General features: G+C 40.8%; 1 protein-coding gene across 3 annotated transcripts in view; it reads right to left on the bottom strand.

Annotated features, from left to right (window-relative positions):
* LOC140170044 (inositol 2-dehydrogenase-like) overlaps positions 1-23,002 on the bottom strand; it is a 44,124-nt gene that overhangs the window by 14,815 nt on the left and 6,307 nt on the right. The window contains exon 1 of one of the 3 annotated variants that reach the window (XM_072193361.1): positions 17,478-17,545. The exons of 1 other annotated variant lie outside the window; for it this stretch is intronic. Coding sequence is in view for 1 of the 2 variants with exons in the window: in XM_072193359.1 (XP_072049460.1) it covers positions 13,468-13,485 (18 nt within the window). In the remaining variant the exon portion in view is untranslated. Of the gene's footprint in view, positions 1-13,467; positions 13,593-17,477; positions 17,546-23,002 lie in introns of those variants that run through there. One more of the 3 variants, XM_072193359.1, reaches the window with a different exon arrangement.

The raw sequence follows: 23,002 nt of genomic DNA on the forward strand, positions 1-23,002 counted from the left end.
ACTAGAAGAATCGGATAGAAAAGCACCGAGGACATAGCATGGGGGGTTGTAAACCCCCCAGCTAGGAAATCACTTGTTTAACTGGTATTGATCAAAGTAATTCTTTATACTCCATGCATTTAGCCAGCATATCTTATGGAGCGTGTCTGGAGGATGATTTGAACTAATGACCTTTCATGCAAGCACTCTATATGTTGTGGACCAGTAATGTCCTCAATACTTTCCACAATGGTTTCTAGGACCCCCACTATATTTTTTGGATTTCTTGATATGTGAAATAATATGTTGTGACATTTGAGAAGTCAAGCATCCTGACACCTCTGAAGTGGTGACCTTAGGTCAGTGCCAGTCCTTGAATAAATGCATTAACCACTGGTCACAACTTCAGATTCTCATGGTGTTTCTCTTCAAATTTGTCATCAACAGGTATGTCTATAGTTCAAATGTTCTAATATGAATTTTCTATTAATATCCAAGAATACATTGAGCTGTGTAGAAATGATAAAGTCTGCAAGGGACTCTTAAAAAGCCAGTTTTCTGAGTCCACCTTGTGGGATGCTCCGTTATAATATGGTCATCTATGAGTGCACATGCAGGAGATAAATCATCAGTTATTCATGCCTCTCCTGTGCTAGTTTTCACATAAGACCAAAGGTATGTGTTCAGATATATTGCATTAAGTTATATTATGTTTCACAAGGAAGTAAAATAGTTTTAAGGAAAATAGTAAGAAAATCAGGGCTTCATCTATCAAGAGTGTTGCTAGATGAAGCACCCAAAAAGCACCCAAATCACTGTTTAAGGAAAGGGAGCCACGCTCGATTGCACCTGTTTTGGGCTCCAAATGAGGGAGTCTGGCAATCTCCAGATGGACAGTGCACACAAAGCAAAGAGATAAAGGAGCACATGGTCCTGCACCCACGTGTGAAAGTCTAGTTGCCATGACAACTCTGTAGATTCCACTGTATGGCCTATGCACAGTTTATGGTATATGTAAAGAGACAGGAATCATAACAAAGATCAGCTGATTGAGATAAAAATAGGAAATTAGGATAGCCTATTAAAGAGTTTTTGGTACATTAATAAATGTATATGCTGATCAAAATATATGTTCAAGTAAACATGACAATTTACCCTTAAGTATATTATATTTTGGAATGAGTTGTTAAAAGTTGGAAATACTATTATAAGTGTTAAATAGTAAACATAATAATAATAATAATAAATATAATAATAATAATATAATAATAATAATAATAATATAATAATAATAATAATAATATAATAATAATAATAATAATAATCATAATAATAATAATAATAATAATCATAATCATAAGGATAATAATAATACTAGTGATAATTAGAGCAACATGTATTTAGGGTAAATGATGTAAACATCATAATAGTAATGAGTAATGATGGAGATGTATATGATTGAAAAGATTCGGCTTATCATGCTAATTAATAATATTAGTTTCACAAGCATTCAACAGATCATATTAGGGCATAGATTTTATGGTTTATGATTAAAGTATTGTTTGGTATTGCTTGAGCATGACATGCGATGGTTAAAAGTTAAGGATTGATATTTAACATTGCATAAGATACTAATATTCATATTTTATAGATTGAGGTATGAGCTTAACAGGGAACAAAAGTATAGTTGTTGAATTCGCAGTCAGATGCCCGTTAAATAAGAGGACGACTATACCGATGTTGAAGTTAAGGTCGTAACTTTCGTAATATAGATATTTTTAGTGCATTTATTATGTTTAACCGATCAGGCCAGTCCTTGAATAAATGCATTAACCACTGGTCACAACTTCAGATTCTCATGGTGTTTCTCTTCAAATTTGTCATCAACAGAGTATGATGCCCACTCGAAACCTGGCCCCGTAACATTTTGGCGATCCTGCCAGGACCCATGCTGTGAAGATAGATATGAAGAGCAGATGAGTGACTACCATATCCCGACGGACAGTATCCATGATTGGACAGGAATAGACGAGAGCGACCAGATAGGTGACGAGGTTTTAACAGATTTTAATAGTCCCACCAACTAATCATGGATGCAATAGAGGAGACCTTGGTTAACATTCAGGGATCCTTGTACCAGCTTGATCTGGAAGATCTGGTCAAGGTAACTGTCTTGTTGAAAATGGAAGTTGGTGCTGATGTGGCCAATCGTCTGAAAGTCATCCAGGCCATCGTGACATACCTTCACAGCACTGATCTGTCTGAGACAGAAGACAAGGGCATGTCAGTTTTGATAATGGTACAAGAGCAGATAGAGGGATGGCTACATCCGCCTGGTGATAAGGACAACCCCAAACAAGATGCCCAAGCTGAGCTGAAAACACTGACGGAAGCGCACTTGCTCCAGGTAGCAGCTTTGGAAGCGGCCTTCAAGGAAAAGATTGAGCTACTGGAAAAGAAGTTGGGAAATGCAACAACGTCCACCAAGGTCACGCAGCAGGGAGTGAGGCTACACAAAGACTGCAGGATTAGTGGTCAAATCGGGGAGTAACCCAAAAGACAGGCTAAGTTTCTCTAGTCTCAACCACCAGATAGGGACAGCCCTAAAAAAGGGCTACAAGGAGGCTGAGGTAGTGGAGGCCGTGATCAAGGCAGTGAACCCGGGGATCCCCCTAAGATCCGTGTTAGAAGGAAACGTAGACCTAACCATGGAGAGGATGAGGGCAATAATTCGAGCCCACTACCAGGAACGGGATGCCACTGATTACTACCAGGAGCTCTCCAGCCTGAAGCAAGAGAAGACAGAGACCCCGCAGGACTTCGTCATGAGGGCAATTGACATTAAACAGAAGATTGTTTTCCTCGCCGCGAATTCCGTGACTGGGCCTAAATATGATACCCAGTTGGTCCAAGGGATGTTTCTGCGCACCATGGCGACGGGTTTGAGGGACGATAACATCAGAGCAGATGTCAAACCTCACCTCATAGATGGTGTCACAGATGAGGCATTGCTTGAAAGGATTAATGTGGCTGCGGGACTGGAGACTATGAGGCAGCAGAAGACGGAGGTCAAGAAGAGTATACACGTCAGCAAAGTTGATGCAGAAAGAGTACAGCCAGATAAGTCCAGCAGGCAAGACAAGGCTATTGAGGCGCTCACTGCGGGCCTTGCTGATTTAAAAGCATGTGTGATGGCCTTACAGGCGAAGTCCCCAACGGAAAGGAGAGATAATGGGCGTGGTAACCGTAGAGAAAGAGGGTGTCAAGGGTGTCGTGAGCAAGGACTGGGTGGTCAGTGTAGGCACTGTTTCAAATGCGGCAGCAGTGGACACATTGCCCGAGGCTGCACCAGTGGAAGCCCTTCGCACTACCAGGGAAACGGCTATCGAGCACCTCGAGAGGACAGAGTGTAGCTTACCAAACAAAGTCCTCAACCATGTCAACTGTAAATAATGTAAATAAGATAACACCGAAAGAACCATCAACAGAGCATAACCACCCCAAGAGGAACAAGTTGATCAAGTTAGTTGGACGACGGTGTCTGGTAAGGGTTGCCGTGAATGGGGAGCAGACCATCGCGCTGTGGGACTCTGGAGCGCAGGTCTCCATGATCTCGCGACAGTGGTGGAAGCAAAATATTCCACACACTGAACTACAGTCCATCAAATCTCTTTTGGAACCCAGCCTAAGTTTGACAGCAGCCAATGGTACCAATATTCCTTTCGATGGATGGCTTGAGGTAGTCTTAGAGTTTCCCACGGCTGATGGAAGACCCCCACTCCAACTGATAGTCCCTGTTCTGGTCACTTCAGCATCATTGGAAGAGCCAGTGATTGGTTACAACGTCATTGAAGAGATCATCCAACGAGACGCCAGATCACCATCAGAACAAGATCAAATCTTCAAGAAACTCTTCCTGACCGTCAAGGCAGATAAAGTAACGCAGATCTTGAACGTGATTCGGGCAGGCGATATGGATACCATTTGCACAGTCAAGACTGGGAAGACCTGCACCATCATTCCCAAGGAGAGACCGTTCTGGTTACCTGTAGAGCACATGCTAATGCAATCCAAGAGACAGTAGCTCTGTTTGAACCAACACCCTTTAATTCGCTGGAAGGCCTGCAGCTGCACGAGACACCAGTAACAGTACCAAAAGGTTCTTCATGCCGTGTGGCTATACCCATCACGAATACATCTTCCCGTGATATTATCTTAGGAAACAGAACGTCCCTGGGTACTCTCACCGTAGTGAGATCGGTCATTCCAGGTAACTTACAGGAGCCAAGAGCCGATGGTCACGATGATGCTGCTGATTCAACTGTGCGAGTCAATTCGGTAGGATCTGAGACTTCTCCAGATTGGATACCGCCAGTTGATCTGGACCACCTTCCCTTAGACCATCAGGATCTGGTGAAGAAGATGCTGCGAGAAGAATCCGCATCCTTTGCACGTGACGAACAAGATATGGGAAAAATTACATCGCTAAACATGCACATCAACCTGACTGATCAAGATCCCGTACAAAGATCATATATATCGGTACCCAGACCACTCCACCTGGAAGTGAAAGAGTATCTCTTGGATCTAATCCATCGTGGCTGGATTATAAAGTCCCAGTCCGCATACTCTTCACCACTGGTATGCGTGCGGAAGAAGGATGGGAGTCTTCGCCTGTGTGTTGATTACCGTGCCCTGAACGCCAAAACCACTCCAGACAGACAACCGATCCCCAAGATACAAGATGTCCTCAATGCCCTTGGTGGAAACACCTGGTTTTCCACCCTCGACCAGGGAAAGGCCTACCACCAAGGTTTTATGGATGAAGAGTCGCGACCATTAACAGCCTTTGTAACCCCGTGGGGCTTATATGAGTGGGTACGGATTCCCTTCGGGTTGAAGAATGCACCAGCGGCCTTCCAGCGGTGCATGGAGGATTGTTTAGGAAACTTTAATTTTGACATTTGTACCACATACCTAGATGATGTCCTTGTCTTCAGTTCCACCTTTGAACAACATGTGGAACGGCTTCGGAGAGTACTTCGCAGAATGCGAGAATTTGGTATGAAACTCCGTTCAAGTAAGTGTGAGCTGTTCCGGAAAGAAGTTAAGTACCTGGGGAAAGTCATCTCACCTGAAGGATACCGACCAGATGAGAAAGATATCGTCGCTCTTCAAGCACTAAGGAGCAGAGAGCCAAAGACTGTCGGAGATCTCAGACAACTTCTCGGATTGGTAGGCTATCACAGGAAGTTTATTCCACAGTTTGCTCAGATAGCGCAGCCACTTTACCAGCTACTTGCCAGCCCAGAAGGCACGAAGAATCATCCCAAATTACCGAAGGGCAGAATGCCGAAGAAGGGAAACAGAAAGACTAACAATAGCATACCTTCAAAGACCCCTATACTGTGGAATGAAAAGCACCACATGGCTCTTACTACCCTGCTGGACCAGATGCTCAATCCCCCTGTGATGGCATTCCCAGATTTCAACCTCCCATTCCAGCTGTTCACTGATGCTTCAGCAGATGGACTGGGTGCCGTCCTCTACCAAGAACAACATGGGAAACCCAAGGTGATCGGTTACGGATCCCGGACACTCAACACGGCTGAGAAGAATTACCATCTTCACTCTGGCAAACTGGAATTTTAGCCCTCAAGTGGGCAGTCACGGAACAGTTCAGGGATTATTTGTACTACGCACCCTCCATCACCGTATTCACAGACAATAATCCCTTGACCTATGTAATGTCGACAGCACGGCTAAATGCCACCGGTCAGCGGTGGGTTGGCGAGCTATGTGATTACCACCTGACATTGAAATACCTCCCTGGAAGAGTGAACACAGCGGCTGATGCATTGTCCCGGATGCCAAAGGACATCAACCAATACATGAAACAATGCAGCAAAGAAATAACTCCTCCTGCTTTCCAAGCAATTGCTAGAGCTTCCAAGCAAGCAACAGACCCAGACAACACATTAATTGCAGCTGTTACCACCAACCCAGCTACGCTTCAGCAACCATGTGATCGTCTGGATTTGACAATCAGGTCATTAACGGATGATGAGATCCTCAAAGCTCAGAAAGAGGACTCAGAGATTGGAAGTATTCTTAGAGCTAAGCAGACAGGGAGCCGACCCCCAGCAATAAAGGAGAAGTCAAGAAATCGATTACTTCATGAGTGGAAGAATCTGGTGATCGACAGTAGGGGTATTCTACATCGCAAAACCACCAGTAGATATCAGCTGGTAATACCCAAAGAGTACAGACCAATGATATACCAACAGCTACATGGTGAGATGGGTCATTTAGGCGCAGATCGAGTAGTTAATCTAGCAAGAGACCGGTTCTATTGGCCGGGCATGCAAGCAGACTTCGAGCACTACATCGCCCATGAATGTTCATGCATAAAGCAAAGAAGACCGCACCGTCCACCCAGAGCTCCGATGCAGCCAGTAATCACCTCAGAGCCACTGGAGCTGATCAGTATTGACTTCCTTCATCTTGAACGAAGCAAGGGAGGCTATGAATATATCTTAGTGGTAGTCGATCACTTTACCCGGTTCGCTCAAGCGTACGCTACAACCAACAAGACAGCTAAGACAGCAGCTTCAAAGTTGTTTGACGACTTCATCCCCCGGTTTGGCTTCCCCCAACGCATCCTTCATGACCAGGGTGGAGAGTTTGAGAATAAGCTATTCGACCAACTGCAGCGCTTGGCAGGAATCCAGCACGCTCGGACTACACCATATCATCCCCAGGGTAACGGCAAGGCAGAACGATTTAACCGCACCTTACTCTCCATGCTTCGTACCCTACCAGAGAACCAGAAGAGCAACTGGAAAGAATCCCTAAACAAGATGGTACATGCCTATAACTGTACGCGAAGTGAAGCCACCGGATACTCACCCTTTTGCTTGCTCTTCGGACGCTCACCCCGACTACCAGTAGATCTTCTATTTGGCACTGAAGGTGAAATGAAAGGTGGTGCAGACCATGCAAGCTATGTAGCCAAATGGAGAAAACAGATGCAGGCTGCCTATGAGATTGCATCAAAACATGCAGAGCTTTCTGCGGCTAAGGGGAAAAGAAACTACGACCAAAAGGCCCACAGTAATGCTTTGATGCCAGGTGATCGAGTTCTTGTCCGTAATGCAGCCTCTCCAGGAGGCCCAGGAAAGCTAAAGGCATACTGGAAGGATGCAGTCTATGTGGTCACAAAGAAGATGGGCCCAGACTTACCTGTCTACGAAGTCAAGCTTGAAAACGGCAAGGGAAAGATGCAGGTTGTCCACAGGAATATGCTTCTACCGTGTGACTACCTTCCAAAGGAAAACTCAAGTGGACTTGACATGACACAACGGGGAACTGCTCCGAAAAGGCCCAAACCTGCCATGACCAAGCCCCCACAACCTGCTTACGAGCCTGTCCAGCTGAATAGTGAATCTGACTCTGATTCAGATGAGGAAATGATCCCTCTCAGAGTTTTACGGTCACACAGTAACCCACCTACATCTTCTAGCACCCCTTCCAGTACAGAATCGATAGCTCCCTTGCATACGACAATAGGAGCTGGAGAGGGGCTGCAAACAGCTGAAGATGCAACAGAGAAAGTAGATGATGAAGAAGAAGAGGTAGAAGAAAAGAATGACAGTGAAGAGGAAGAAGAAATTAATGAAGGCGAGGAAGAAGCAGAGAATGAAGATGAGGCAGAGGGAACAGAAGAAGAAGATGATGATACTTCTGCTGATCTTCCTCATGTGGAAGCAGAACTAGAATCAGCAAAGGAAGATCAAACAGAGCTGCAATCACATGAGCAGCATCCAGGAAACCCTGCCGCAACCTTCCTCACAGACCAACACACAGCTGAGGGACCTAGTTCAAAACAGTCCCCCGAACCAGCCATCAGTAGTACACCTGCAGTGCCTGACATAGGAGACAGTATCCTACACGAGAATGTTCCTCACACCAGCGCGGAGCCAACTACAACCCACAGTGATCCGGAAGCTGACAGTGATGGCGACCAACATCTCCGCAGGTCTACAAGAGATCGCCGACCTCCTCAGACATTCAATTACTATGGGATGGGAACACCAGCATGGCAGAGCCAAGTGAATGGAGTGCAATGCAACGCCCAACAATTTAACCAAGAGTGGATGGCCGACCAATATCATCGAGCAAACAAAATGGCTACAGCCCCTCCAGCTAACACCGTAGGCCCGTGGCCACCTCCCCACCCTCTGATGGCATACCCATATCCACCGGGATGGCCACCAGCGTTCATGCCACCTTGGATGACACCCCACCACCAAAATGGAACTCCGCAACAACCGCATCATTGGATGTATCCCCATCAAGTGTAATAAAATTGAATTTGTGAGTTTGGCATAGAAATTGGTCTACAGATAAGTAAGACGACAGGGATAATGCATAGCAGATGATGTACAGCCATGAACAATTCCAGAAAAGGTGTTGATTCGCTCTTTATGGAGAACCAAAATATTATGGACCAGATGGCTGTGAATCCACATGAAAAGGTCTTACGTAACTAGTATAAAGTACAAAATGCTACCAATGCCGAACTGAACTAGCTTGTACTGTGACACCTCCCACAGTTAATGACTATGATGTCACCGAACAAGCAGTTTGAGATAACGTAGAAAATGTTCCATGGACAAGTCACAGGACTCTAAGGATTATAAGATAAATCCAGTATGCAGAATATCACGATGTGAACTCTGACGTTGATATGGAAGAGCAGGGCAAAATACGGTTAATCACTGTACAGTGTAGAAGAATGGAATGTGGGTCACCGCACATCGAGCATTTTACGAATGGAATTGTGATGTGACACCCGACAAAGATTTGACTGCTAATGAACCTTTGAGTTAAGCTGCGCAGCTTCTGAGTAGGAGTACAACGTACAATGGACTGCCAGGCAAATGATTCTGAAGGAATTAGGAAACACTAGCTTGTGGAGGTATGCGCGCACCCTACAAACGCACTCGTTTCCACCTGTCCAGTGACATGGGGTAGCCCTGGAGCAGTAATGGATGTTCTTACCCAGTGCCATGGCAATTTAAAATTCCCCACCTCAGTGGTGTGTCAGTACCTGTGAAGTGAATAGTGGAACAACAACTTTCTATCCCGATGTGTGTATACCAGAAGATCACATTGTGTGAAATGACAATGCAGTTTTGCCAATTATGAGAGACTTTTGCCAATTATGAGAAACTTTTGCCAATTATGAGAGACTTTTGCCAATTATGAGAGACTTTTGCCAAATATGACGCTTTCTATTGAGAACAATTGATAATTACGACAGCAAGTACAGACTTTGCATTTGCTTCCTATAACTGTACAGCAATGGATATATATGTGTACCCGGATGACGACAGCCAGTTGCGCTAATGGTGTTGTGCTGACGAACTGCTTCATTTTGTTTTGATGTATTGACGGACTGCAAGAATATCATGTCCTTATGGGACAGCCCTTCTTTTAGTGGGGGAGGGTGTTGTGGACCAGTAATGTCCTCAATACTTTCCACAATGGTTTCTAGGACCCCCACTATATTTTTTGGATTTCTTGATATGTGAAATAATATGTTGTGACATTTGAGAAGTCAAGCATCCTGACACCTCTGAAGTGGTGACCTTAGGTCAGTGCCAGTCCTTGAATAAATGCATTAACCACTGGTCACAACTTCAGATTCTCATGGTGTTTCTCTTCAAATTTGTCATCAACAGGTATGTCTATAGTTCAAATGTTCTAATATGAATTTTCTATTAATATCCAAGAATACATTGAGCTGTGTAGAAATGATAAAGTCTGCAAGGGACTCTTAAAAAGCCAGTTTTCTGAGTCCACCTTGTGGGATGCTCCGTTATAATATGGTCATCTATGAGTGCACATGCAGGAGATAAATCATCAGTTATTCATGCCTCTCCTGTGCTAGTTTTCACATAAGACCAAAGGTATGTGTTCAGATATATTGCATTAAGTTATATTATGTTTCACAAGGAAGTAAAATAGTTTTAAGGAAAATAGTAAGAAAATCAGGGCTTCATCTATCAAGAGTGTTGCTAGATGAAGCACCCAAAAGCACCAAATCACTGTTTAAGGAAAGGGAGCCACGCTCGATTGCACCTGTTTTGGGCTCCAAATGAGGGAGTCTGGCAATCTCCAGATGGACAGTGCACACAAAGCAAAGAGATAAGGAGCACATGGTCCTGCACCCACGTGTGAAAGTCTAGTTGCCATGACAACTCTGTAGATTCCACTGTATGGCCTATGCACAGTTTATGGTATATGTAAAGAGACAGGAATCATAACAAAGATCAGCTGATTGAGATAAAAATAGGAAATTAGGATAGCCTATTAAAGAGTTTTTGGTACATTAATAAATGTATATGCTGATCAAAATATATGTTCAAGTAAACATGACAATTTACCCTTAAGTATATTATATTTTGGAATGAGTTGTTAAAAGTTGGAAATACTATTATAAGTGTTAAATAGTAAACATAATAATAATAATAATAATATAATAATAATAATATAATAATAATAATAATAATATAATAATAATAATAATAATATAATAATAATAATAATAATAATCATAATAATAATAATAATAATAATCATAATCATAAGGATAATAATAATACTAGTGATAATTAGAGCAACATGTATTTAGGGTAAATGATGTAAACATCATAATAGTAATGAGTAATGATGGAGATGTATATGATTGAAAAGATTCGGCTTATCATGCTAATTAATAATATTAGTTTCACAAGCATTCAACAGATCATATTAGGGCATAGATTTTATGGTTTATGATTAAAGTATTGTTTGGTATTGCTTGAGCATGACATGCGATGGTTAAAAGTTAAGGATTGATATTTAACATTGCATAAGATACTAATATTCATATTTTATAGATTGAGGTATGAGCTTAACAGGGAACAAAAGTATAGTTGTTGAATTCGCAGTCAGATGCCCGTTAAATAAGAGGACGACTATACCGATGTTGAAGTTAAGGTCGTAACTTTCGTAATATAGATATTTTTAGTGCATTTATTATGTTTAACCGATCAGGCCAGTCCTTGAATAAATGCATTAACCACTGGTCACAACTTCAGATTCTCATGGTGTTTCTCTTCAAATTTGTCATCAACAGAGTATGATGCCCACTCGAAACCTGGCCCCGTAACATATACACACTAGGCCTATATTAACATAGTTGCTAGTCTCAGCCCAGTCTCAGCCCAGTCATGGCAGAAAATGCCATGGTAGGTTGAATCCACAGCCACGGATGGCCATTGTATTCCCACCTGTTTAATAGTGTGGCGATGAAAAGTTGAAACCACAGGGGAAGAATTAAGCTCAAATGGATGACTCAGCTTACTCGCTTCGGATAGATCTCAGGAGCACATTTTATTCGTGTTTCACATTTTAGACCAGAAGTAACAACTGCCTCGATGATCCCTTTTTCCCAGGGAGCACCGCTCAGGAAGGGAGGAGGCGTAAGACCGTATCTCCACATAACCCCCTCTCTGCTGGCCGCTATGTCACCAGTCACTGACGAGCTCGATTCGAAACTGTGCACGGAAGAAGTCATTTTAGTCAACCAATGCCAGGCGAGCTGAGAAGAATTTTTTTCACCTTTTTAGTACTTGCAAAAACAATCCAAAAACAAAAATCATCACATCAGATGCAATTGAGCGTTATCAGACGCAGCAAAATTGGACAAACCATGCAAACGTTCTGTGTGTTCATTATGCAATTTCTCTGCTGGCAAACCGCACAGTGACATCGCCCCGATATCTTCATAGTATAGAAATCGCCATGGTAGGTTGAATCCACAGCCACCCATGACCATTTTATTCGGACCTTATGAGATGCATATTATTAGCGAAGTGACCTGACTAAGGCTACTGACATAGACGGGGTAATTGATTTCTCGCTCTGTGAGCAAGCTTGTATACGACATTGCGGTCAATGGTTATACTCTCTCCACTTGAGTGAGTGCCGCTATAGCCTACTGCGTACTGTAGTCCATACAAGACCAACGCAATATAAAATTGAGAGTCTTGGTCAAATTTTGAGTTCAAAGCGCACGGCCAATTTTCAAAGCGCACGCTAACGACTATAATATCTGTTCAACACGTATTTTCAAGTGTATGAGACCACATCTGGTTTCTTGAGAAAAATTCATTTACGGGAGATATTCATCATTTTCTAACTCAGTATCCGAAGATTTTCGTCTGATATCAAAATCGTGCATAGCAATTCACGTGTATCGATCCCGTGTATTCATTTTAATGTCACTGCTGCACCAACTAATTATTAGCCAGGCGATGTCGGTGTGAACCGTTGATCTTGAAGTTCTAGTCCGGCATCAATACAAAAGTCTCGGTACAACAGGGTTAAAAATCCAATTTAAAGCTGGTCACTTTTCCATTATCCTTTATAAAACATGTCCACGCTTCGTCCTTTGCACAAGTGAATGTCTTGGTAGACCTCTACCATGGCTACGCCCATAGCAGCTCGCCGGAGTGCAGTCAAATGCACCGCGCGGCGGGCTGGATGCAAACTCTTGAAAAGTTACATTTTCATCAAAATATCGTCCTCCAATAGCACTGGCAGCAAGAGGTAAATTACCAGGATCTTAGCCGGATTCACTCCACCATATGTGGCGATTAAAAGTTGAAACCACAGGGGAAGAATTAAGCTCAAATGGATGACTCCGCTTACTCGCTTCGGATAGATCTCAGGAGCACATTTTATTCGTGTTTCACATTTTAGACCAGAAGTAAGAACTGCCTCGATGATCCCTTTTTCCCAGGGAGCACCGCTCAGGAAGGGAGGAGGCGTAAGACCGTATCTCCACAATAGTTTTTAAATGCATAGTAGGCTGAAGGACATCCGACTAAGGCTAATGACATTAGCCTGTGACTGACCTCTGTACGGTCAGCGAGCATACATTCGCCATTGTCATATGCTTAGGCCTATATAGACTGTCTCTACGATAGTCTCCTACACAGCCAGTTTGTGTCAGTCGGTCTGACACTCGTCGATCCTGTATGTTCGTGATAGCCACATATAGTCTGGCCTGAGACTACCTCCACGAGGTTCTACGCTGCGCTATTTAAAATCTTGAATTTTGGTCACTTTTTCAGCTCAAGACGCAAGCTACTCTCTCAAAGCGCAAACTAACGACTATCATATCTGTTCAACACCTATTTTCAAGTGTATGAGACCACATCTGGTTTCTTGAGAAAAAATCATTTACGGGAGATATTCATCATTTTCCAACCCGGTATCCGAAGATTTTCGTCTGATATCAAAATCGTGCATAGCAATTCACGTGTATCGATCCCGTGTATTTATTTGAATATCTCTGCTGCATCAAATAATTATTAGCCAGGCGATGTCGGTGTTCAACGTTGGTTGAAACCAAATTATAGGGGTGCAACTTACTATCGGTTTTAGTTTCATTGGTTATTTCTGCACCATTTACCGTGATCAGTGGCCGTGATGCCTATTATATAGGGCCTACATATCCAGATTCTCATTGACGGTTTACTACCGCGGCAGATTACCTTATATTTGCGGTGACACGCGGTCAATCAGGTCGAGTATAGCCCATGTATTCCAACCGTTCACGGTACCTATGAATATTAATTAACTAGCATGTGACGTATTTACCAACTAAGGACGTACATGTAGTATCTATCACTTGTTTCGACGAATACAACAAGAGTACAATCACTTTAAACATGTTAAATAGAATATTAGAAAATTTATGGGTAGGCCAATTTGCCGGTTATCCCGTAAAATTTGTTGTTTTGTACGGGATAACCGGATAATTTGCTGCCAGTGGTTTCCCCCGCGTACTTTTACGGGGGACCAGTCAAATTACGGAATTTAATTGTACTTTGTGTGTTTAAGCAGGATTAAGTGGGAGTTAGTGATACCAGTGATGTATCGTTCGAGTCCGGACTCGGACTCGAGTCGGACTCGAGACCCCTTTTTGTTGGACTCGGCAAAAAGACTCGGCTCGGCTCGGACACGGACACAAAAGGACTCGGACTCGAAACCGAGTCCGGTCCGAGTCCAGTCCAATTAAATCCATGTAAAATGTGAAATGATTATCTAAAAATGTCAAAATAGATCTCAAATTTGTTGACTTTACTTATTTGTGACCGTACAGCACGAATGAGCCGTAAATGTCCTCAATTGTATTCTGAGTTACAGTGTAAAATGGGCATGAAGGTCGTATTCATAGGTACCTCAATTTGGTGCTACGTGTACCTCATTTAATGAGATACACGTAGCACCAAATTGAAATACCTATGAATATGACCTTCATGCCCATTTTACACTGTAACTGAATACAATTGAGTGACATTTACGGCTCATCGTCTATTTTAACCATTTTCCAAATTAATTGGGGGCTGTCAAATCTGTGATCTGTCATATATCCTACATATCCACCAAATTATTTAGATTTATCTGTCACTTAGCAGAATCATATTACATGTATTGTTATCATTTAAAATGAAATAATTGATAATTAATTACATGTAAATGCATAATTTTATTAAATATTTGCACTATAAAAAATATCGAAGAGTTCTTTCATGGAACTTTCCAATCATATTAAAACTCTTGAAAGAGAGAAACATGCACACTGGACCCTACATCTCAGCTCCCACTCAGTAAATTGGTACTCAAACATAGGCAGGGTGCTGTAGTTTGTGTGTGCTCACTACTCACTGGCACTGCACATTTGTGTGGGACAATTTTGAAAAGATGTTTAGAATTAATGGTGAATTTCTGCTCGTATTATTATTATTATGACGATGATGATAACGATGATGACGAAGGTGATGATGATGATGATGATGATGACGATGATGATGATGTTATTTTTATGTAATGTATTTGAATATATTGCAATTCATTTACATGACTTGTATGCTTCTCTAGTCTCTGGGTGCAAGAGTTTACATGTAGTGTGCCACACGCACACAAATATCCCCACATGACTGCTGTCTGATACAGGTGATCTGATGATCTGATACATGTAGATTTTACCTTCAGGAGTTACATGTACCATTGTGTGTATGGCTGGTTGGTTGACTTGGGTTGAGTCCTTGAAATGTCAACTGTGTGAGGTGCACTGGGGTGGGGTTTGGTGGGGTGGGGTTTGGTAGGGTGGGAGAGTATAGGGAGAGTGGTGTGTGGTGTGGTGTAGTGAGTGAGTGACCTTTGACCAATGACCTTGTTTTTCTACAATTTTATCATCAAAATGCCATAAAATTATGTGGAATCTTTGACATTTTTTTTTTCAGCAAATTTGTATTGTAAATTTTTAAATTAGAAACAAAATATAAAATTTTGCTCCATTTCTTATGATCCATTTTTTCAAAATGTTATACCAAATGACCCCCTTCTTTCAAAATTTTTATACCCAATTACCCCTTTTTCAATTTGTTATACCCAATGACCCATTTTTATACAAATTTTCCCCTACTAAGCAATGCCAGTAGGCAGATATACATGTCACATTAAAGTTGAATGACCCCCCACCGAGAATGGACTCTGACCGAGTCGGACTCGAGCCGGACTTCGAGTCCGGACTCGCGTCTTATTTTGTTGGACTCGGACTTGGCTCGGACTCGGGACCACGGACTTGGACTCGAGTCCGGACTTCGGACACTAAAAGGACTCGGACTTGGCTCGGACTCGGATACAACTGGACTCGGCTCGGCTCGGACTCGGACAAGCTGGACTCGGGTACAAGTCTGAGTGATACACGTGGGTTTGCAGTATATACATGTAGATGTGTGTGTGGGTGTGGAGGTAGGTATAGTGGTTCACACCGACATCACATGGTTTTAAATAATTACATTGTACAGCAGAGACACTAAAATCAATACTCGGGATCGATACACGTGAATGTGCTATGTACGATTTGATACTCAGACGATAAATCTTTGGATACCGGGATAGAAAATGATGAATATCTCCCGTATTTTTTTTTATTCTAAAGAAGCCATATCTTTTTGCTTGCACTTGAATATATGTGTTAAAAGGATATGATAGTCGTTAGCTTGCGTATTGAGAAAGAACCGTGCGTATTGAGCTCAAAAACTGACAAAAATTCTGATTTTATATGTGCGAACTATAGCAGCGTAGGCCACTCGTGGAGGCAGTCTAAAAGCAGATGACCTCATGACGTATACCATGCTCACTCACACACACAGAGGTTAGTCACCAGGCTATTGTCAATAGCCTTAGTCGGATGTCCCTCGGCCCATTATGCGTCTCAAAACTATTAAACAGGTCGGAACAAAATGGCCATGCGTGGCTGTGGATTTAACCTACCATGGCGATTTCTGCCATGACGATATCGAGGCGATGACACTGTGAGGTTCTCCGCACAAAAAGCTGTTTTGATTACGGCTGGTTCCCGTAAAATTACGGGAAATTTCGAAATAATACCACACCCTCATCCACAACTCGCCTTCCGCCCTTGACAACAACTCGCCTTTCGCCCTTGACCACAATTTTCAGTGACTCGCCCATTCCGTAACTCGCTTTTTATCCATCCCCGTTAATACGTCACCTACTTAATTATTCATAGGTACCTTGAAAGGTTGGAATACATGAGATATCGGTCAATTTATGCGTTCCAAATCGATAATCTATGATGATTCTGAGAAATCGACCCTCTCAGGCTCAGCTCCACGGGCTCAACTCTTGTACGACTGTATGAATAAAGGTAACCATGGTAACAACCTTTACCTTTTGGTTTACCTTTTGGAACACCCACCAAAAAAAACCTGATTTTGCTAGATCCCGCGGGATCAAAGTATTCTGGTAGGCCTAATAACATAAATGAACACTTTTATGAGGCGAGGTGCAAATGCCAGTGGCCAACCTTTTTCTTTATTAGTATCGAATTCATGTGAACTATAGGCCTACCTGATACATCCAATCTCATACAAAATTATTGCATGTTGGAAGTAGCCTACTATAAACATATTTAATACTAGGCCTACTAGCTATTAGGCCCCTACTTATAATTTTGTTAAACAACCTGGTGCTATATTTAACAAAATTAACATGTTTAATGACTCGACTGCCGACGGTGAGTGCATGAAAACCCTGCATGAAAAATTGCGGCACTGTTCATGTTCAAAACAACGTCACGAGTTTACAGCGTACAGCGTGGAAGTTTCATGTGTGTGTATTTGTATAGGCCTAGTATTTAGTACTAGTAAGTAATTTTCGTTGATAAACAAATCACAATACACACAGACATTTAATATAGGAAATATTTCTGTACAAACGTAATCGACATCAGACACAAACATCCATTATTGTTCCTGTGACTTAAAATTAGTAACTTTCATCATAGACCCTCTTCCTTCTATAGTCTATGCTTTCATGTATATATTTTATTTTACTTAAGAACTTACTTACGTCGGCGATGTTCTAAGCCGGGTGCCTGAAGAAAAAGCCACTTGTGCAAGTTTTAACGTTAAAGAGCTTTCAAGCAGTGATCTTGTTGAAATCTATTGTGCACACAAATGCAGGTTAATGTTTTACAGGGACGCACTATTACACTTCAAGGGGGGTGGGGGTAGAAAAGCTTACAAAGTTAGGGTCGGGGCAAATTTTTTTATTTAAAAGGCGCCGCACCTGTTCACACTTCGCGGCAAGCCGCTCGCAGTGCGAGCTATCGCTCACACATAAATATACAACTTTTGATCAGAAATTGGGAAAAGCTCGCCCCCCCCCGCCGAACGCCAATGGCTATTTTATAATATCAAAATAAAATTGAACATTTGATTTTACAGCCGTTTTCCGGCCAAATTTCGTTAAAATGTAAAAAAAAACCAATATCCATAATATAAAAATTCAACTTCTGAAATTTTGCTTGAGCAAACGCGCAGCATAAATCAAATGCGCGTGGAGAACATGAGACAAATCATTTGGGGGGGGGGGGGCTATAACACAACATTTAATTTTTTTAAAGAATATCACATAGCCTATTTATATTGATACATGTAGTTTATGATCAGATTGCCTACAAACATAGACCATCTAAAGGTCATCACGTTTTACTGTTTGTTATCATAAGTCAATAAGGTCGCAGATAATAATAAAGACCCATTCAGTGATCCCAGTGAAAAGAATAAAATTGTTTATAAATTGCTTAAAAGTGAAGGGTAAGTCATTCAAATTGTCATTTGGTATTTTTGAAATGACAAATTTGGCAAAAAACGAAGAGAACAACAGTACTGACGAAGTTGAAGCCCCATTTAAATATACATGTAACTAATTTAGATATCTTAGATACTGTCAGTATCTAAATTACAGATTCGTGTAAAATGTCTTATTTTATCTAAGCTGAACCACTCGCAGGCTATGTTAGCACATCTATGACAATGACAAAGGTACCAAAATCTGAATTTTGATGATTTTTACGATCGTCCGGATGAGCAAATCACTTAATGGGCCTTTAATCATGTTAATTATTGTCGGAAGATTGAGGGCAAAGTTTTACAGTAGCCATACCAGGGAGTTTATCAGAAGCACTGTCTTTTGTGGGGGCTTGGCACTTGGACATTTTTGAAGTCAACACTTTTTTGACTCCCCAGAGAACCTGAAACGTTTTTGACTCCCCTCCCCCCCCCCGACATAGGGGAGACTGGGGTAATTGTGGCCCCCTTTTTTGCATTTTTACCATGTAATTCTTTAAGTATGAACTGAAGAAGTAAAATTTCTGCATGAGTGGATAGAGGCAATAGGTAGGCCTACCTATGTGATAAATATAATTTGAAAATATATTACAATTTGTATAATAATTAACATAATGTTAATTAGTTTTAGGGGCCACAATTAGGCTACCCCGTGCGTTGGGGTAATTGTTGCCCCGAACAAAATAAAGAATTTTAAAGGGTAATGTGAATCCAATTCCTCCTGATAACAATTAATAACATGTTTTATTGTATAGAGCTATATACTCGTATGCGTACATGATTATTAAGCTCAATATGCCAGTATGCATAACAGCAATATAGCATAAACCCATGGCCATGACCTTTGACCTCTGTTTGATGACCTTTGACCTTGGATGACATTAATTGATTAATTAATGTATTTATTTAACTGACCATTTCTTTCTTCATTTAAAGGGTTAGTATAATGCAATCACCAGTTTAAGGGGGTACTACACCCATTGATTTTTTTTTGCATTTTGTGAAGAAATTACAAAAAAAAATTAGACAAAGTGGTATGCAAAATGAAGGGGCAAATCTACTCGTTTTATTGGTGGCATCGGTATCAACGTAGCTTACATGCTTTTAAAAGTAGAAGCCAAAAGGTGGTACATCACTGATGATTTAAATTCACTTCATTTTGGAAAGCTTACTATCAACGGATTTCGTTAAAATTTTGGATATGTGTTGCTAACACGTTAGGGAAATAAAGTTGATATGTAAAATGGGAATAAGTGGTTCCTGATTTCTTTTCTAACTTCATGAACTTGGTGCTCCACAACTATCAAAAAGGAACTGGTTAAAATGCTTCTATTTTCAATGTTGAGCTATATTTTGTATTTTTAACTTGCGACATTATTTCACTGAAACTTAATTAAGCCACAGGTAACAGGTTACCACAACCATACTGCAGCAATGTTGAAAAAATTGTATTTCTTGTCACCTATACCACCATATTGGGTAGTTTTCCGTAAGCTTAACTTTTGTGATTTTGGTAACTATTTTATATTTATTTGTGAAATCCATCTCAACTAGGCATTCTAAAATGTACTCACCATTTACATCCCAAGGTATATTAGTATATCCACCTTGCACTTCTCGATATATATATCCAGTTAAAGACAGAATATCAAAATTATTCCTCATTATGATATCACAGACTCTTACATGTGTATTCAAAATTGATGCTTAAATTTGACCTGAACCAATTGACCTATAACCTGACATACGGTGACCTAATAGCCTTTTCTTCTCCTTACAACACATTGACTAATGACTATGCATCCATTGTGTAAGTGTTTATTTAATTTATTCAGTGTTATATATTTTGCATGCACCACTATAGATTTTCTATAGTATAACAAAGGATTTAATGTATTCTATTCATGTACCCTACTTGAACATGTTCAATAGAATAAATTATGGTTTGTTATGAAACACGCATCTGAGTTACTAGGATACACAGTAAACAAAAAATATATAGGGCTAAAATGACTTACTACAATGGTGTAAAAGCACTTTTTTCTTTTTTTTTTTCATTTTTTTTAAATTTCACATGATCCGTGCATATATCGCCTAGCTATAAATGAAAAAATATTTTTTTAGACCAATCAAACCAATATATGGGTGTAGTATGCCCTTAAGTCCAACCCAGCTGATATACATGTAGGATACTTTTTCACCCCGTTGACGCCATATGACCTTTGAACCCGGAATACAAGTACATACATTTCAGTGCCACTAGAATGCATCAGAGCTATTTATAGATGAGCAAAGAGTGCACACAGGATGACACTGTGGATTTTGGATAAAACAAAAATTCACATTTTCACCGATTTGAGCCAAAGTCTTTACCGATTTCAACCAAATGTGACCTCCGCATTCCCCTCGCATCAAGGATTCCACCCACCGAGTTACAGCCCTATCGGACCAAGTTTTAAACGCGCACATAAAAATAACAGATGTGGAAATAGCCCAGGGGCACAGGGGGGTCACTCCCATTGTGGCATGTACACCATCCGCGATAATGAAAACGCGTAAAAAGGGTCGGTTTTTCGTGGGTAGGCACGATACGCGCGTATCGTGTTTAGGGTGTCAAAAACAAGAAAAATGGGAAAAAAGGGTAGCAAAATTGCAATTGCTAAATACGCGGAAATGAAATTTAGGGTATGAAATTTGATGTAAGGAATAAAATCCCTGTTTAGGGTATCGTTTTAGCCAAGGGTTAAATCCTTGTTTAGGGTGCTTTTCAAATGTTGATTATCGCGGATGGTGTACAGGCCACAATGAGGGTGACCCCCGTGAGGGCAGGGGTATACATGTATAAACTGACCAGCAGATACCAGTTGTAGTCAGGGACGGATTTAAGCGGTGGCCCTGCGTCAGTGGATTTTGCGTCGGGCCAGTAAACTTCCAACAATGCTGGCCCGGCGGGCCACTAGATTTTTGAGCCTGATATAACACTTACATATATAAACCAGAGTCAGGATGTAGGTATCATTTATGCCTCAAATCGCTAATTTATTGTAAGATCAGTGCAGAGTAGGTTTGATATGAAAATGGGAAGTTGGAACAAATTACTATACACCTGATCCGTGAACTGTGTCTTTTTGAAAGACTCTTCTTGTTTTAAAATAAAATTGTTATATCAATGGGAACTGTTATGATTACCTTTCATGTCAAACGCATACAAAATAGTCAGTGATGCAACAATAAGTACCACCCCTATGAATAAAAAGTGGACTTGCCACTTTTTGTGATTTCGCTCCACTAAATAGACCTCCCTCGTAAAATTGTTTAATGCTATTTTAGAATAATTTTTTTCACCAAACAGTAGCATAAGAGTCCACTCTTTAACAAAGTTATTCACCTTGACCAAAGCTTAGTATAAACAGTAGCATAAAGACCACTCTTTAACAAAGTTATTCACCGTGACCAAAGCGGGGACCAAAGCTTTAATAGTATAAAGACACGTTAGACCCGCGTTAGACACCCTGATAAAGACAAAGGGGCCACATTTACCCCGGGCCACAATTACCCAGTCTCCCCAACAAAACTTTTTGACATCCCCTTTCCAAGAGGTTAAAAACAACACCATTTGAGCAGTGGCGAACTCAATCATGATTGAAATAAAATAAATAAATAAATAAATAAATAAATAAATAAATAAATAAATAAATAAATAAATAAATAAATAAATAAATAAATAAATAAACCTAAATAAATTTATAAATAAATAAATAAATAAATACTTGTTTGTATGTACATTTACGCCTATTTCCTTTGCAAATGCACATAGGCCTATTTCCTTTGCAAATGCACAGAATGCAAATTGCAATATATTTTTTAATATATTACAATTTTACCATATTGGAAGCTTCAATGTTTAAAAACATTGAAGCTTCAATATGGTAAAATCATTTCTATCATAAACTTATTCTGTCGCCAAAAGGTGCTGAGACTTGTTTCCAACCATTGATCTCAAAAAGAAATCTACGCCACTGATGGTTTCCCGTCCATATCAAAAACAACGATATTTGTCAACAAATTTGAAATAGTTTTCACCGCGACACATTTATTGTACGGCGGTGTACATGCATGCGTCATCTAGTATTCCAAAATCTGTAATTTTCCATTTAATTGAGCAATATGAAAAACATCTGCTCATCTTAGCCATATAAACACGGTATCTGTTTTTACCTAGCTGGGGGGGTTTACACCCCCAGCTAGGTATTATAATCGTTTGGTTCTTCCGCTGGCAACAAACTATTGTAATCTTCTGGTGTTCTTCCGCTGGCAACAAAGTTAGTACGAGGAACCCATACCGTAGTAGCTCTGCACAATAGGTAGATAGATAGGGCAGCACCAATACGAAAATGTCATACCGATAAATGATGTGTCTGTTTTGCCTGTTATTAAGTTTGTGTTGCGAACTACAACAAAGTGAAATTGCACATGTTCTTTTGCTCATCTATCAGGGCACAGTTCTTGAACCCCAATATATTTGTATATTCATTGAATAACCTTTGACAAAAAAAAAAAAAAAAAACTCATACCCTGTTCTCAAAATGCAATTATCATCTGTTCGTCATCCAAGCCCAGGAATGTGTGTATGAGAGGATTGATGGCTAATATGATTTTGGAAGGGCTCAGTGGGAATTGAAAGGTTATTGCAAAACACTTGAATAATAGTGACAGTGATTGGTGTACACTCTAAATTA

The sequence above is a fragment of the Amphiura filiformis genome, chromosome 14, assembly GCF_039555335.1.
Source record: "Amphiura filiformis chromosome 14, Afil_fr2py, whole genome shotgun sequence".
Classification (NCBI taxonomy): Eukaryota; Metazoa; Echinodermata; class Ophiuroidea; order Amphilepidida; family Amphiuridae; genus Amphiura; species Amphiura filiformis.